The 14,560-nt window shown below is 41.5% G+C and overlaps 1 protein-coding gene across 1 annotated transcript in view; it reads left to right on the top strand.

Moving 5' to 3' along the window:
* Window positions 1–2,176: 2,176 nt before the first annotated feature.
* Window positions 2,177–14,560, top strand: part of shisa6 (shisa family member 6) — a 98,226-nt gene continuing 85,842 nt past the window's right edge. Inside the window, exons 1-3 of the mRNA XM_066666588.1 lie at window positions 2,177–2,315; window positions 2,855–3,724; window positions 8,851–9,011. Of these exons, the coding sequence (XP_066522685.1) occupies window positions 3,171–3,724; window positions 8,851–9,011 (715 nt within the window). The 5' untranslated portion in view covers window positions 2,177–2,315; window positions 2,855–3,170. The remainder of the gene's footprint in view (window positions 2,316–2,854; window positions 3,725–8,850; window positions 9,012–14,560) is intronic.

The following is a 14,560-nucleotide window of genomic DNA, read 5'->3' as shown; positions in this document are numbered from 1 at the left end:
AGAAATCATTTGAGGGAGCATATTTCTGTTTTGGGCGGCACGGTGGTGCAGCAGGTAGTGTTGCAGTCACACAGCTCCAGGGACCTGGAGGTTGTGGGGTTGATTCCCGCTCCGGGTGACTGTCTGAGTTGGTGTGTTCTCCCCGTGTCTATGTGAGTTTCCTCCGGGTGCTACGGTTTCCTCCCACAGTCCAAAAACACACGTTGGTAATTTTGGTGACTCAAAATTGTCCGTATGTGTGTGTGTGTGTGTATGTGTTGCCCTGTGAAGGACTGGCGCCCCCTCCCGGGTGTATTCCTGCCTTGCCCAATGATTCCAGCTAGGCTCTGGACCCACCGCGAACCTGAACTGGATAAGCAGTTACAGATAATGAATGAATTAATATTTCTGTTTTCATTTCCTTGTAATTTTCTTTCCAAATCAGATATTGGCTAGAAGGGCAATGTCCTATTTTGTCAATTTTCCCATTTCCACCCAACTTTTGTTTTACTCAGCACAATACTGAGGACCATATAATGCTGCAAATGACTCCGTCCAGCTCCACTGTGTCGTAATTTTAATATTTCTTTAGCTGGACGCTCCATGGTTGTTGTAATGGTTCCAGCTGAAGAATCAGATAAATGAAAATTTCTTCATTTTATTAAGCAGAAAGATTCATTGTTTTTAAATGTTCTTTTGTTGTCTGTTTCCTTTTCTCTGTAATAACATGTTTACTTATACACTGCCTTTCAGGCCCCTTGTATCAATTTAACCTTTCCATGGTGGAGGAACAGACAGAAATGCCTGCGATGTTTTCCACATCTGCAGCAAGTGTGGCTTGAGATCTTGTCCTCTGTAACAGTGTTGGTGGTCAACCAGGACTTGATTGTTGTTAGGAGACCACCTTGTTGCATCGATTAATCATTTTTGACCTCTGCTTTTGGAAGCTCAAGTTCATTCTCGTTTTCTTGTGGAAGAATATAGTATCTAATCTCCACACAAATAACTCCTGAAAGAAAGAATAGCATGCGCTTAATAGATGTTTTAACTGGAAAGGAAATGAATGAAGCGGCGTGTCTGACTGTAGTAATGGGAATTGGAGACACAGTTTAAAAAGACACAGGAACAGAGACGGAGACATAATGTTCTTCACAAATCTGTCTTGTAAGGGGACAAGGTCTTCCCCCTTTTAATGAATTTTTCATTTCCACAGCATCTGGGTTCAGCCCCCTGTAGGCTAATGCAGCATGCTCCAGCATCTTGCAAGATTAAAGGTGGCAATTAGAGGATAAGGAGGCGTGTTTTATGGTGTGTGTAAAGGCGCGTTAGTGTGAGTACTGTGTATGGAGCAGTCAGGGTGCACTGAGCTGTACGAAGACTGTGCTGCAGAGGGGCAGGTGTGGCTCACGCATGTGCACAGAGAACACTGGGGTCTTATCTTCTAAACGTTGGGCCTGGAATCTCAACACAGTACTAACGTGTCATTCTACATGTTTACATGTTCTAATCTAACGCTGAGAGAGAGAAAAAGATAGAGAGCTCAGTATGAATGCAGTATTAAAAAGCGAATTACATTATATTATATTTACAATAAATATTATCATAAAAAATAAATAATATTTGTATTAATGTGTGTGTGTGTGTGTGTGTGTGTGTGTGTGAGAGAGAGAGAGACAGAGAGAGAGAGAGAGAAGAGATGAAGACAGAGAATGTGGGAGAATGTGTGGGAGAACAGAAAGAAGAAAGGAGAGAGAAAGACAAACTCAGAGCGAGAGATGAAGAGACGACGTGTGTGTGTGTGAGAAACCGAGGATCATTTAATGACAGAAATACGGAGAGAGAGAGAGAGAGAGAGAGAAACTTTAGTTATCCATCTCCAATATTCCGATCAGACCCGTCTTCGCTGCTTTCTGATTGGCTGGTAGTTCACACTCAGAGACAGCCCGTCCAATGAATGTAAACTCTCGCCCAATCAGAGCGCAGCGGGGGCGGGTTTAGTGTGGTCAACGCTAGGCAGGGTCTCCATACATTAGAGAGGGACCTGCTGGCTGATATTGTTGAATGCGGTGGAGTTTGCCGGAGTGCGGGCGGAGTTTGAAGGAGTTTGTTGGGTGGGCGTCCGTCCTATTACAGATACAGAGAGAGAGAGAGAGAGAGAGAGAGAGAAAGTATTGTACTCGGGGCGTGACGTTGGCACGGTGATGACGCAAGAGAGGAGGGCGGGCCGCTGAAAGAAGTCCGTGAGCGCGCGGGACGCCGCCGCTGCTGCTGTCATGCGGCTTCATTCACTGTCCAGCAGTGCTCGCGCAACCATGTACAGCAGCTCTGGAGTGGAGGTAACTTCTCTCTGTTCTGTGACTTCAGACCTGGTGATGTTTTTTAGTAATGTAACTTAAACGATAAGGAAAGAAGAAACTATTTATTTACACAGTTTACGCTCTTCAGACGTTGATGCCGAATACAAATGTCTGGATTATGATTGTTGTCTTTTTATGCGAGTTATTTTTTAAATGATAAAAAACATGTGGACAGCGCTGGTGCAAAGTGCAATACGTGCTTTTATTTGCATTTTATTTATTTGGGTGTTTAATTCCCTTGTAAAACGTACATGAGATATTCACGTGCATTTTGCTAACTTATGTTTGATTCAATTAATATTTGAATGGCTTAAATCCAGTTGCACGTTCAGCTGTAAATGTTTAATTGGGTTTTAGGTGGGTTGAAATCAGTTTTAAAGTGCGGCTGCAATGAAAAATGCATAGCTGCACTTGGTGGTCTTCGCCTCCTGATTCTCCCTACTCAATATGAATGACAGCTAAATGCTTTTCTTTATGGCTTTAATTAACAGTGAAGTTGCTGTCTGCTTCCCACTCAGAGCAAGTCGGACAGTGAGCTGTATAAGAGCGTGTGCATGTGAAGGTGAGGGGAAAGAGCGAGAGAGATGTTGGTGCCCCTGCTGAAGCCCACCAGTCCCTTCCCAGTGCCTCGCAACGGCCAGGTCTTGTGTCAGTGCGCCATGGGCGCAAACAGTGCACAACAACTGCAGCGCATTTGAATCAGCCCCCTCTGTGATGGGCGAGAGGGGTGGCCGGAACGGTTGGACCTCGTGAGGGACTCGCGTGAAAGGGTTGCAAAACACACAAAAAATAAGAGGTGAAATTCACGAAGAGACTCCCAAAGTAGCGTTAGAAATGGGCATAAAACACTTCCTACTGCTTCTGATCTACGTGGACCCCCTGCACGTGCTGTGCAACACGGCGCCCAAGCGCGCCAAATCGGCGCCCCGGCGGCCGCCCAAATTGCGCGAGCTCAACAACACCAGTACAAGCGCGAGCGGCAGCACCACCACCACGGCGAGCACGCAGCGGCTCACGCAGCCCGCGGCCACGCACGACACGTGCCTGGGTTACTACGACGTGAGCGGCCAGTTCGACAAGGAGTTCGAGTGCAACAACACGGACCACCGCTACTGCTGCGGCTCGTGCTTCCTGCGCTTCTGCTGCCAGTTCAAGGGCAACCGGCTGGACCAGCGTGTTTGCAAGAACTACAACAAACCCGACTGGGTGAAGACGGTGCCGCCGTCCCCTGCGCCCACCGGCGACGCCTACGACCCGAGCATGGACCAGACCAACACCGCCGTGTACATCACGTGCGGGGTCATCGCCTTCATCATCGTGGTGGGGGTGTCCACCAAAGTGGCGTACGACAAGGCCACCCAGCCACCTCAGGAAATGAACATACACAGGTGAGTGGAGGGAGGGAGGGTGGTTACAGTGCGTGGTCTGGTTTGGGTACACTGTGTTCTGCACAGCCAGTATGCAAAGAACTTTGGACTTGTCTGATTAAATGGCACAGAACTTAATACATCCCATACATTTACAAGCAATGAATATGATATTACTTCACAGGTTCCGTGTATTTGTTGAGTTTGACATCAGTTTAATATGTTTAATACAGAAAATACACAGTATTCAAATGTGCCAAAATGTTCTCTGTGTTCACTTCCAAAATCACCAAAATGTCAAATTTTGACGAAGTGCGTCTAAACTTTTGCAAAAAGCTGCATGCACTTTCAAAAATATAAACTGAAAGGTTCTAGGAGATGTTTGGTGTTATACAGGGGTTCTTAAAACTTCACACCCCTGTTACCCATACATTTGCAAAGCAGTGGGGAAAAAAGAGCACAAGAAAAGGTATTACATTTCCAAATCATATTATTCACGTCCAAGTCACTGCTGTCCATTTATCGACATTAAGATTCAAAAACGACATGTTTTGAAATCACTGTTCTTGTGAAGTACCAAAATGTCCATTATACTTTTAAAGGCTCTTAGCCCCGCCCCTTCACACTGAAGTAATAAGGAGTCTTTAAGACTTTAGAATGAATGGCAACACGGCAGCCTATCAAGACAGAGCTCATTTACATATATTAGTCTTGAAGGCACAGCAATAAAAAACCCTGTTTAAAACTCAAGTATAAATAGAGGCTGTAAAATGATCATGTAAAAATGAATTATCATGCTACATAAACTCACATGAACGTCATAATTGGAGCTCAGGGAAACAAGTAAATGCAGGGAAAATGTAGTGTTTGTGAAGCAGCCTACACTGATTGAATCATCCACTGCACGACTCTTAGGGAACCAGAAGTGCTTCTTCTATGACAAAGCTCCAAAGACCTATTTTGGCATCTTCACATTCAAGTGTACACCAGTGAGCCACAAGATTAAAACAATTCATAACTGAAGTGAATAACATTGATTATTTTTTTTTTACAGTGTCAGCTGACAAACTGTGGGACAAGTGAACTGTCAGGTTTTGAAGTTGGTGTGTTGGAAGCAGGTACCTGAGGAGGTGTATGTACCTGAGCAACTTTGACGAAGGGCAAACTGTGATGGTCACTATGTTTTAATCAGAGCATCTCCAAAGCAGCATGTCTTGTGGGCTGTTCCTGGCATTCAGTTCTTAGTACCTACCAAAAGTGGTCAGATGAAGAATGACTTGTTGTGACCCAGCTCATTGATGCGGGAGGGGATTGAAGACTAGCCTCTCTGGTCTGATCCTACTCGGCTGTACTGTACTGCAGCATAAATGCAGTGTTGTGACACAGTGCTTATGTGGCCAACGTGAATGTTTGCAGCAGTAGTGTCTAACCTGTCTCAATCTGAAAAAGTATGGTTTTGTGAGAAGTGTTAGGGTTGAATTTATGAAAGAACCATCATCTTTATGTATTCTCTTACATTGATATTTGGAGGAGGTATATGACCAACAAAGGCTAAAATACTACGTATAAGTATGTTTTAATATGCACATTTGATGTGTACATGCTAGTATGCTGTTTAAAAAATTTTTTAAAAATGAAAATGAATGAAAATTAAATGTAGTTTTATTGTCTCAAACATTAGCCCATCACTGATAAATAGAGATGTAATGACGTTGCTGATAAAATATTTTAAAAGTGCTCTAGGCATCTCTGTATCTATTATATAAATGAGCTGTTTAAAATGTGCTTACTCATGTCAAATTCATCCATTGTTTTAGATCAGAAACAAAATCTGAATCAGGGCGGAATATCACAATGGACTGTTTAACTAGTCCAGCTGGCAGCATCCAAATGCAGTATGTTTATGATCATTTAATTTTATTTCACAAACAAGATATGTGTACCTACCAACATATAGTGCTTTTCAACAGCATGGACTTGGCTCTTCTCGGCTCTACTCGCTTTGTACCTGGTTGGTTTTCCACTACACAGCTCCCCTGTGAAATGTAGCTGTGTAGCTGTAACACAATGTATTTGTGTTGCTGTTGTAGGTTTTGTATGTGAACAAAGGTCTGTGAGTTCAGACAGATCAGTAGATATTTTATTTGTTCCATGTGGCACCATCCGGCTCTCACTGGATTTTCTGTCAGCTACAAATCCAAGGTGCGTTTGTACGTCTTTAAAAGACTGTGGTGTAATTTATGAGCTGCTATGAGTTGAATAAAAACAAATGTTATTGCTGCTGTAGCCTGGAGATTTTAAAAATGGTGAGTTTGTGCTGGTTGTCGACATTGCGTCTTTTAGACAAGTTTCTCTGACTAATCAGCGCTCTGCTAGGTTTATATTTCATGGTTTGGTTCCTACTCGGCTTGCTTGGAACCACGAGGGAGCAGGGAATAAATAAGCACACAGTTCCACGTACCAGTGGCCACATTTGCCTAATTGAAAAGCAAGAAAAAAAAACAGTACAGCAGAGTAGTCGTGTAGGTACCATGCAGTGGTAAAGAGCCAATAGAAAACATTTTCAACCAGGCCCTTTCCTCTTAATGGCCCTGGGTGGTCAATCAGTACAGCTATTCCACCATCAGCTTTAACGTCCCTGCATTAAATGTCCATGTGTGTCCGGAGGCCTTAGTCACATTCAGCAGTCTCTGTCCTGACTGCATTGTGAACAGCTTATGCGACTGAACAGCTGAACTCTCTCTTGCTCTCTCTCTCTCTCTCTCTCTCTCTCTCTCTCTCTCTCTCTCTCTCTCTCTCTCTCTCTCTCTCTCTCTCCTGCAGACGTGCATCCCTTTCGTACCAGTGCTGCACAGAATATTAAACGGGGTGTGTGGCAGGCGTGTGCAGATTCCCTAACAGAGCCGGAATGTGCACAGTTTATGATGCTTTTTAGACACCCTCTGTCTTGTGTTTGGCCAAAGACAAGGCTTTACAGCTCATTACAGATACTTCAATTTTACCCTCCATTTGAGCTGTACTATAAGAACTGATTTCATAATGATGTTACCCTCTAGCTGGGCAGCCCATCATAAAAAACCCTCTCAGGTCGTTTACGACAACAGCGATGATCTCTGTCCATGTCTTACTTTCTTGCTGCACTTCGCCTCATCTCATACAGACCATTTGTAAGAAATCTTGTATGGTGGAGCCTATAGTCATGAAATTCCAGTGATGAATGTATGTGCTAACACTTCTCAGAAGGGCACTAATCATAAGGCTACACCACACCTACACTGTCAGAAAAACAGTCACTGTGGTGGTACCCTCAAGGGTATATATTCAGTACTTCAAGTTAGGGAACATATTTCTACCATATTATATATCAGTTGTTTTGTTGATTTCATTTAACGGTCCAGTTTCATCTCCAGGACTTATATTATATTATTTTATTGAACACAGTTCTATAATGAAAGATTACAAATATTCACCTCTTCTTCTGGAGAATAGAATGTAATTTACCTTGAGGGAAAACATGAACATTTACACTGTTTTTACCTTTATTGACAGTAATGTACCCCTACTGTACTTTTGTCTGAGAGTGTACATTTAAAAATGGAGGGTCTACAAGGGTTCTTTATTAAATGAAATAGGTCTACATAGAACCCTGAACACTTGAAGAATCTTTTGCATGATTAAATGCTTTTTGCTTTCTTCAGATTGATGGATAATGCTATAGATGGTTACAGCACCTTTTAGAAAATGCTTCTATATGGCACTTAAAAACGGTTCCTCTGTTGTTACAAACTTGACATCATAATAATAGAGGAACCCTATTTGGTGCCATATTGACTTCCATTGACAGTTCAGTAGGTTTTCCTCTTTCTCCTGTAAAGTTATTATTTTGGAGATATATGTTTTTCTGTTTTGGGTGGCACGGTGGCGCAGCAGGTAGTGTCACAGTCACACAGCTCCAGGGACCTGGAGGTTGTGGGTTCGATTCCCACTCCAGGTGACTGTCTTTGAGGAGTTGGTGTGTTGTCCGCGTGGGTTTCCTCCGGGTGCTCTGGTTTCCTCCCACAGTCCAAAAACACACGTTGGTAGGTAAATTGGATACTCAAAAGTGTCCGTAGGTGTGAGTAATTGTGTCTGTGTTGCCCTGTGAAGGACAGGCGCCCCCTCCAGAGTGTATTCCTGCCTTGCGCCCAATGATTCCAGGTAGGCTCTGGACTGGATAAGCGGTTACAGATAACGAATGAATGAATATTTTCTTTGTAAAGTGATGGTATACTTAGAGTTATAATGGCCAGGCGTGGCATTTGTTGTGACACTGGCTCAGGTAAAATCATATCAAAGTAAGTTTTTAGAGAACAGTCATTATTTTTACATAGGGTATTGGAAATGTTACCACAATTACTTATACGACTTATCCATATCTATTTTGCTCACTTTTCCTCCATCCTGATCTGGTGAAATGAAGCTTGGCTCAGCTCTCCCCCATGTCCGCACACACAGGCCACCTGCACTTCATGTACATAACATCCTCTGCTGAATTTGACGTTTTATATTTCTGGTTGATATTGACCATTCTATTCTCTATGCACTATATGACTTACCATATAAACAAGCACAAATCTGGAAGAATCTGTGCAGAAACAATTTGTGTAATTCTGTCACTAATAGAGGTGAAGCAGGTCCCATGTATTTAAAGTCAGAGTCATTAACCCCTCGTTCTGGTTTAGTGGCGTCTGTAAAATTTACTATGTTGTTTGTGGAAAGCCTTGTTTCAAAGGCTTCCGAGCAAATAAATAAACAAACACACAGAATCCGAATGTAATTGGAAACTGTGCTGGTGACATTTGCATCGCGCTAAAGAAGTGAAGGGTGGAAAATGCCAAAGTTATTCAGATTTCCTCAATCACTGTAAACAGAACCAATGCACTAAAAGTGCATAAGGATTCTGCATTACAAAGCCCACGGCTACCTATGGGTGCTAGTCAGAGTTTTTTGAATATGACAAAAGATCAAATGTTTGCATTTTCAATTTTGAAACACATTAAAAACACAACAGAATCCAGAGTTATTGGAGAAGATGTTATTTTCTTTTCAATCTGTTTAACTCTTAGAGCCTCTCATTGCTGTTTATTTTCTCCCCATCTTATTTACAGAGCCCTAGCAGATATTTTGAGGCAACAAGGACCCATTCCTATATCCCAATATGACTGTGAAAACTTTGCGGCAATGAACAGCTCATCCAAAGACGACACTCCACAGCGGACGGGCTCCAAGAACCATTATACCCCTGTTCACACTTCCAAATCAAATCATGGTAAGATTCCTGACAGCTAACTCATCCTATTGCATATTACCGTTTGCTTGCTATTTGTGAACATGTGCATATCTGTAAATGACGTGGGCACAGACGGCTGGAACTGATACAGTCACATTCTATGGCTAGTTTACTTCAGCTACAGCTGGTGTGTTAGACTAGCATGCTATGTATATTTTGCTAGTTGTATGTGTTACACTGCTGGCAGGGTGCCAGATGGCTGTCAGTCAAACGCTGGATAATTCGTACCGAAGTAGAACAGCGCGGGGGTGAGGAAGCACATGTGCTCATGCCTTGCCTCTGTGCCGCTGTGTAACACATTATCACTCGCTAATCAAGTGGCAAATTCACATGAATACTCTTAATATTCAAAAATCAACTGCCGTATTGAACCGAGGATGAAACGAAGGCTACTATAGGTATTATAGCAGTTCAAGGTCAGCTGAATGCTTGTGATATGTTCATTTGCCATTTTCTGCTAAATTAAATATGATTATTGGCTATAATCCTCAGATATAACATTAATCCAGTGACCTAGACGACACTTATGATTGCATCCTCTCTGAATATTTCATGTCAAATATTTGATTTATGCAGGGGGATGGTATTTTATTCAAAAGAAAGCATCATTTAGTTTAGTTCTGTGGATCTAGTGTGGCCCAATATGTGAAATGGTGAATAAAAATGCTTCAATGCTGCTGCATTCACTCCGTTTCAACTTCCCAAACCAGAGAAAGCCAAACTGTCATGGTACATTTTCTGAATCAGAAATTCTGAAAATTTTTTCAGTATCGTGAATGGTAATTTACAGTGTCATGGGTTCAGACATTGGGAGATAGTCAGCTGAGCGCTGTAGTAATGCGTCACTCCAAATCAAACCTATCCGACACTGCCTCTGAAATTAAAGGCATTTAGAAACAGTTTTTACTGTAGTAAGACCCACTGCAAATCTAAGAAGGCTTTAAACAAGATTTTGGAACATTTATGTGAGAATTGGATGACAGGTAGCAATGGGAAAATTAGTAACTTCAGATATTGTGTATAAATAAGTTTTAAATGATTCTGGTGTTTTTGTTATTTTATGGTAACTATTATATAGTGTTAAAATGCTGTCATATTATATAAAAAAAGACTAAAAATTAAGCATTAATGTAATACATTTACAACCTCTACCTCAGAAATCACAGTTTTAAACTGTCTAAACCGAAACACACATGTACATTTGGATGCTATATTATCCAAAAGAACAAAATAAAAATTGATGCACATGCTTTTGCAGCACTCCTTGATAGAACTCATAAAAAATACAGTGAGAAATTTTTCTCATTTTCTATTTTCAAACTACTTCATTTTAAGCTTATCATTTGGTTAATTAAATGACAATTAAAATGTATTAATACTATGCAACATTCATTCATTCATTGTCTGTAATCGCTTACCAAGTTCAGGTTTGCATTGGGTCCGGGGCCTACCCGGAATTACTGGACGCAAGGCGGGGACACACCCTGGAGGGGATGCCAGTCCTTCACAGGGCGACACACACACACATACACACACACACACATAAACACACTCACACCTACGGACACTTTTGAGTCACCAATCCACCTACCAATGTGTGTTTTTGGACTGTGGAACCCAGAGCACCCGGAGGAAACCCATGTGGACACAGGAAGAACACACCAATCTCCTCATAGACAGTCACCTTGTCAGTCACTTGAACCCACAACCTCCAAATCCCTGGAGCTGTATGACTATGACACAACCTGTTGTGACACCATGCCGCCCGAATGATCGAATTATAATTTTGAATTACAATTATACATTACACACACACACACACACACACACACACACACACACACAAACCTTCCATCTCTCTAGAGAACAAAGTTTGATCATTCATTGTTATTGTGATAATAACTGTATGTTGTTCTGTAGCCTGAGTATTCTGTATATTTTCATTACACTGAAGAACTGCATGCATCAAAACAAAGACAGATTTATAGGGACAGGTTTAACTGCATAAACATCATAGTAACAAGCAGCTGATTGGATTGTTATATCATGATTGTATAATCATTTATTTATTGCTGTTTTGTTTTATTCCAATCTAAGGAAAATCTGGCGAAATATTATTATTGATATTGTATTATGACATTGAAATATTGTGATGTCGTATTTGTGCTTAAATATCCACCCTTAGCTACTCTTGTGCCATCCCTCACTGTCAACAGAGCTCAGGGACCATGTCCACCTCTCAGGCAGTGGCTGTTTGTGTCCAGTGGTGTGGCGCAAGATGGCCTTTGTTGTGTTGAAATGACAGGCAACAGTGTGAGTGTGTGTAAAGTACTTGCTGAGCTAGGGTGTTCAAGGCGACCTTGTGTTGTCATAGCTGCCCGAGGTCAGTCGTCACAGAGACTGTGTCCACTGGAGACCTAGAGTACACTTGAGGCCTTGTCCTAGTCGGACATGAAGAGCACTGACAGGCTCTAGAGGAGCGTAGATAATTTATATATAAATTGGAGTCCAATGCTCTGACAACTTCAGGGACAGCTCTGATAGAGAATGCATATTCGCATTCCCTGATGCCCACGTTGATTTCCCCCCTTGCACTGCAGAGGGAGTGACACTGAGTTTGTCAGACTGCAGACTGGGATTATGTTTACAGACCTTGTTTTTGATTTCAAGGTGATAAATAGGGATGAATATCAAAATGGAATATGTTTGTGGTACAAATCACAAATAGAAGAGAGTGCAATTTTCAAATCATAAAGTTTGAAAACTTGTCTTATTGGGGACATATGAAAAAATACGTTTTTGGGATAAAAACTTGTCTGTATTATCCCAAGTCTGAAAACTTTGGATAATACGAGATGTACCACATCTGTGCTGCATTTTACGTAAAGTCATTGTCGTATGTGGAACCAAATCATATATGTATGCGTTTTGTGAGCACGCGTCATGCATGTGATTGGCTAGATTTAAATTTTGTGTGTATTTTTGTCAATACACATGCGCCTAGCACATGCAGCACAGTGAAACACCAGTGGATGAGAAACTTGAGCTGTGTCACAAATAACGCCATACTCCCTACATAGTGCACATTCATACATTAAAATCTAAAACTACTACACATAGACAGGGCACCAGTTTGACTGGAAGATGTGAAGCTTATAGCAAATCAACGGTTTTATAATTCAACATACAGTGTACTATGTGAATGCAGAAACCCTTATTTTATGATTTACAGTGTGCACTACAAAGTTTGTAAAGAGACATTTGGGATTCAGCCGATGTGTTGGCACAGCAGTAAAAGCCGGCTGGTTCTTTTTGCTTGTCATTCTAAACTGGGCTGTTTGGACAGGGGGAGAACTCTGCTGTAGTGTTTGATCCTTTTTGTTTTTTGACCCAAGTATGTCACAGGCATTTCTTTAAGAACCCAGAACTGTGTTCATTTATGTAAAATGGGGTATAATCATGTCAGTTTTAACACATTTTTAGCTGGATATTCAACACAGAGCTTGAGAACTGTCTGTAGACAAGCTTGACCAATCAGTTGCAGTCAAAAACTCATGTGCTCTGATACAAAATGACAACTAACTGGCAGCATTCAATCCTCATACTTAAAGCAATGTATATGCAGATCCTTTCGGCCTTATTTTATGCTAGATGATCACAGTTTATATCACAGTCACAACATCAGTTAGAAAATCTGAATCGGATCTTTCTCCCAAATAATAGACCTACTGTAAATACGAAATATTGAAATTGAATATTAAATATCAGTACGTAAGTAATCTGTCTTATTATTCATGAGGCAGTAAGCCTGTTCCAAAATATAGACTACTGATTGGCTGTATAAATTACATTCCGTATGCTGTATTGATTAGCTTGCAGTCCATTGTGGACAGTAAATATACTCACTCACAATGGCTCATGCTCATTTCTGCTGGAAGAAAATGCCTGCATGCCCCCTTTCTGTCTGCATTAGGAACAGAGCTAATAGAACACTGTTCAGGACGAATATATTGGCATTGGACAGAGTCAACCAATATTTGATGACATATATTTCTACTTCAGTGACACTGGGTTCGTACTGTGCATTGTCTGTGTTTTATTCATATTACTGCCTCAAACCCCTATTCAAATAAATGTTACATCTCTTTGTAATCCATTAGTTGCTGGGTTTTCTGAGTTTTATATATGTTTATGTATCAGCAGCAGCAGATATAGCTATACATGACAAAAGATTGGCCACCCCATTTCCATAAAATAAGACTTTCTTCAGTGTAAAACCCAGTGTATTTGAATGACTTGAAATTATGCCAGTGTACAACCCAGTAATGTAAATAGATGCCTGGGGAGAGCTTATGTTTGAAGACATTGAGAGCCCATCCAAGATTATACTGTAGATTTTTTCGGTTCACTCTTGAGACTCGCATACAGAGGCATATGTCTCTCTTCAGATAGAGAGAGCTTAAACGATGTATTGTAGTGTACTAGCATTCCTTTAGCTGGGTTCTTGTTTTTCAGTGCATCCATATGATGCAGTGCTTTCATCAACAATGTCCTTGCCACAGAGCAAAAATGACTAATTAATATAGTCTAATTCGCTAATGAATTGATTAGCAAATGAACTGACAAAGAACAACACAGCATTAATAAAACCTCTCACTTAAAACAATTTTATTGTATGGCCCTAGGACCATGTCAGTGTGATAGCAGGTCTGTGCGCGCACACACGCCTGTGTGTTTTTCACAGATATTGCTTCAATACAGCATGCATAAAATTTGCCTGGCTTATTAAGCTATGATTTAATTAGTTTAATTAACATGTGGAATGCCAGTGGGCAATTTCATAATGATATGCGTGCTACGCAGTTCTCTTTATTTATTTTTAATTTTTTCATTTCTGCCTCTGTGTAGCTTTTTTTCCCTCCCTTTCTCCCCTCATCAATTACTGGTAAAATTGCTCAGGCTATAATGTCTTCAAAATAATGGGGATTTTCCCTGGCGGGTCTGTAAAGTCTCCCCCCACATCCAGAGAGGAGGGCGTTAATGCTGAGTGTGTGAGACCGGCGACTGCTCCTAGACACACCTGCATCGCACACTCGGTCCCTGGAGTCGTTATCGTTTAAAACACATTTGAAATTCTTGTCCTTGTGGTGAGACTGAAGGTTGAACTTGCTCTCGTAACTCCTGCGGGAGGCCAGTAGAGCAGCTAGATAAATTTAGCCACATAGTCAAATGTTGGGGGCATCATAATGGAGGCTTAGCAAGATCATGCTCTCTGCTTTGAACTCCTGTCATTTGCCGCAGTGACGTGTCGGAGGCCTGTGGTCGGATGTATTCAAGTGTCTCCAAGTATGTGTGTCTGCAGTCCAAGAACCAATGGGCGAGTGAATAGGCAGAGATGCTGTCAATTATTTCTTGTATCACCCAGTTGGGTTTATTAGTTGCATTGTGTGTTTGTGTCTTTTGGGCTAGGTTTATGGCGGCTGATGTGGGCAGAGCATTAGGAAATTTTAGGTGATGGTTGAAAACGG

This window comes from Hoplias malabaricus, chromosome 3 (genome assembly GCF_029633855.1).
Source record: "Hoplias malabaricus isolate fHopMal1 chromosome 3, fHopMal1.hap1, whole genome shotgun sequence".
Lineage (NCBI taxonomy): Eukaryota > Metazoa > Chordata > Actinopteri > Characiformes > Erythrinidae > Hoplias > Hoplias malabaricus.
This window is presented reverse-complemented; position numbering and strand designations above follow the sequence as displayed.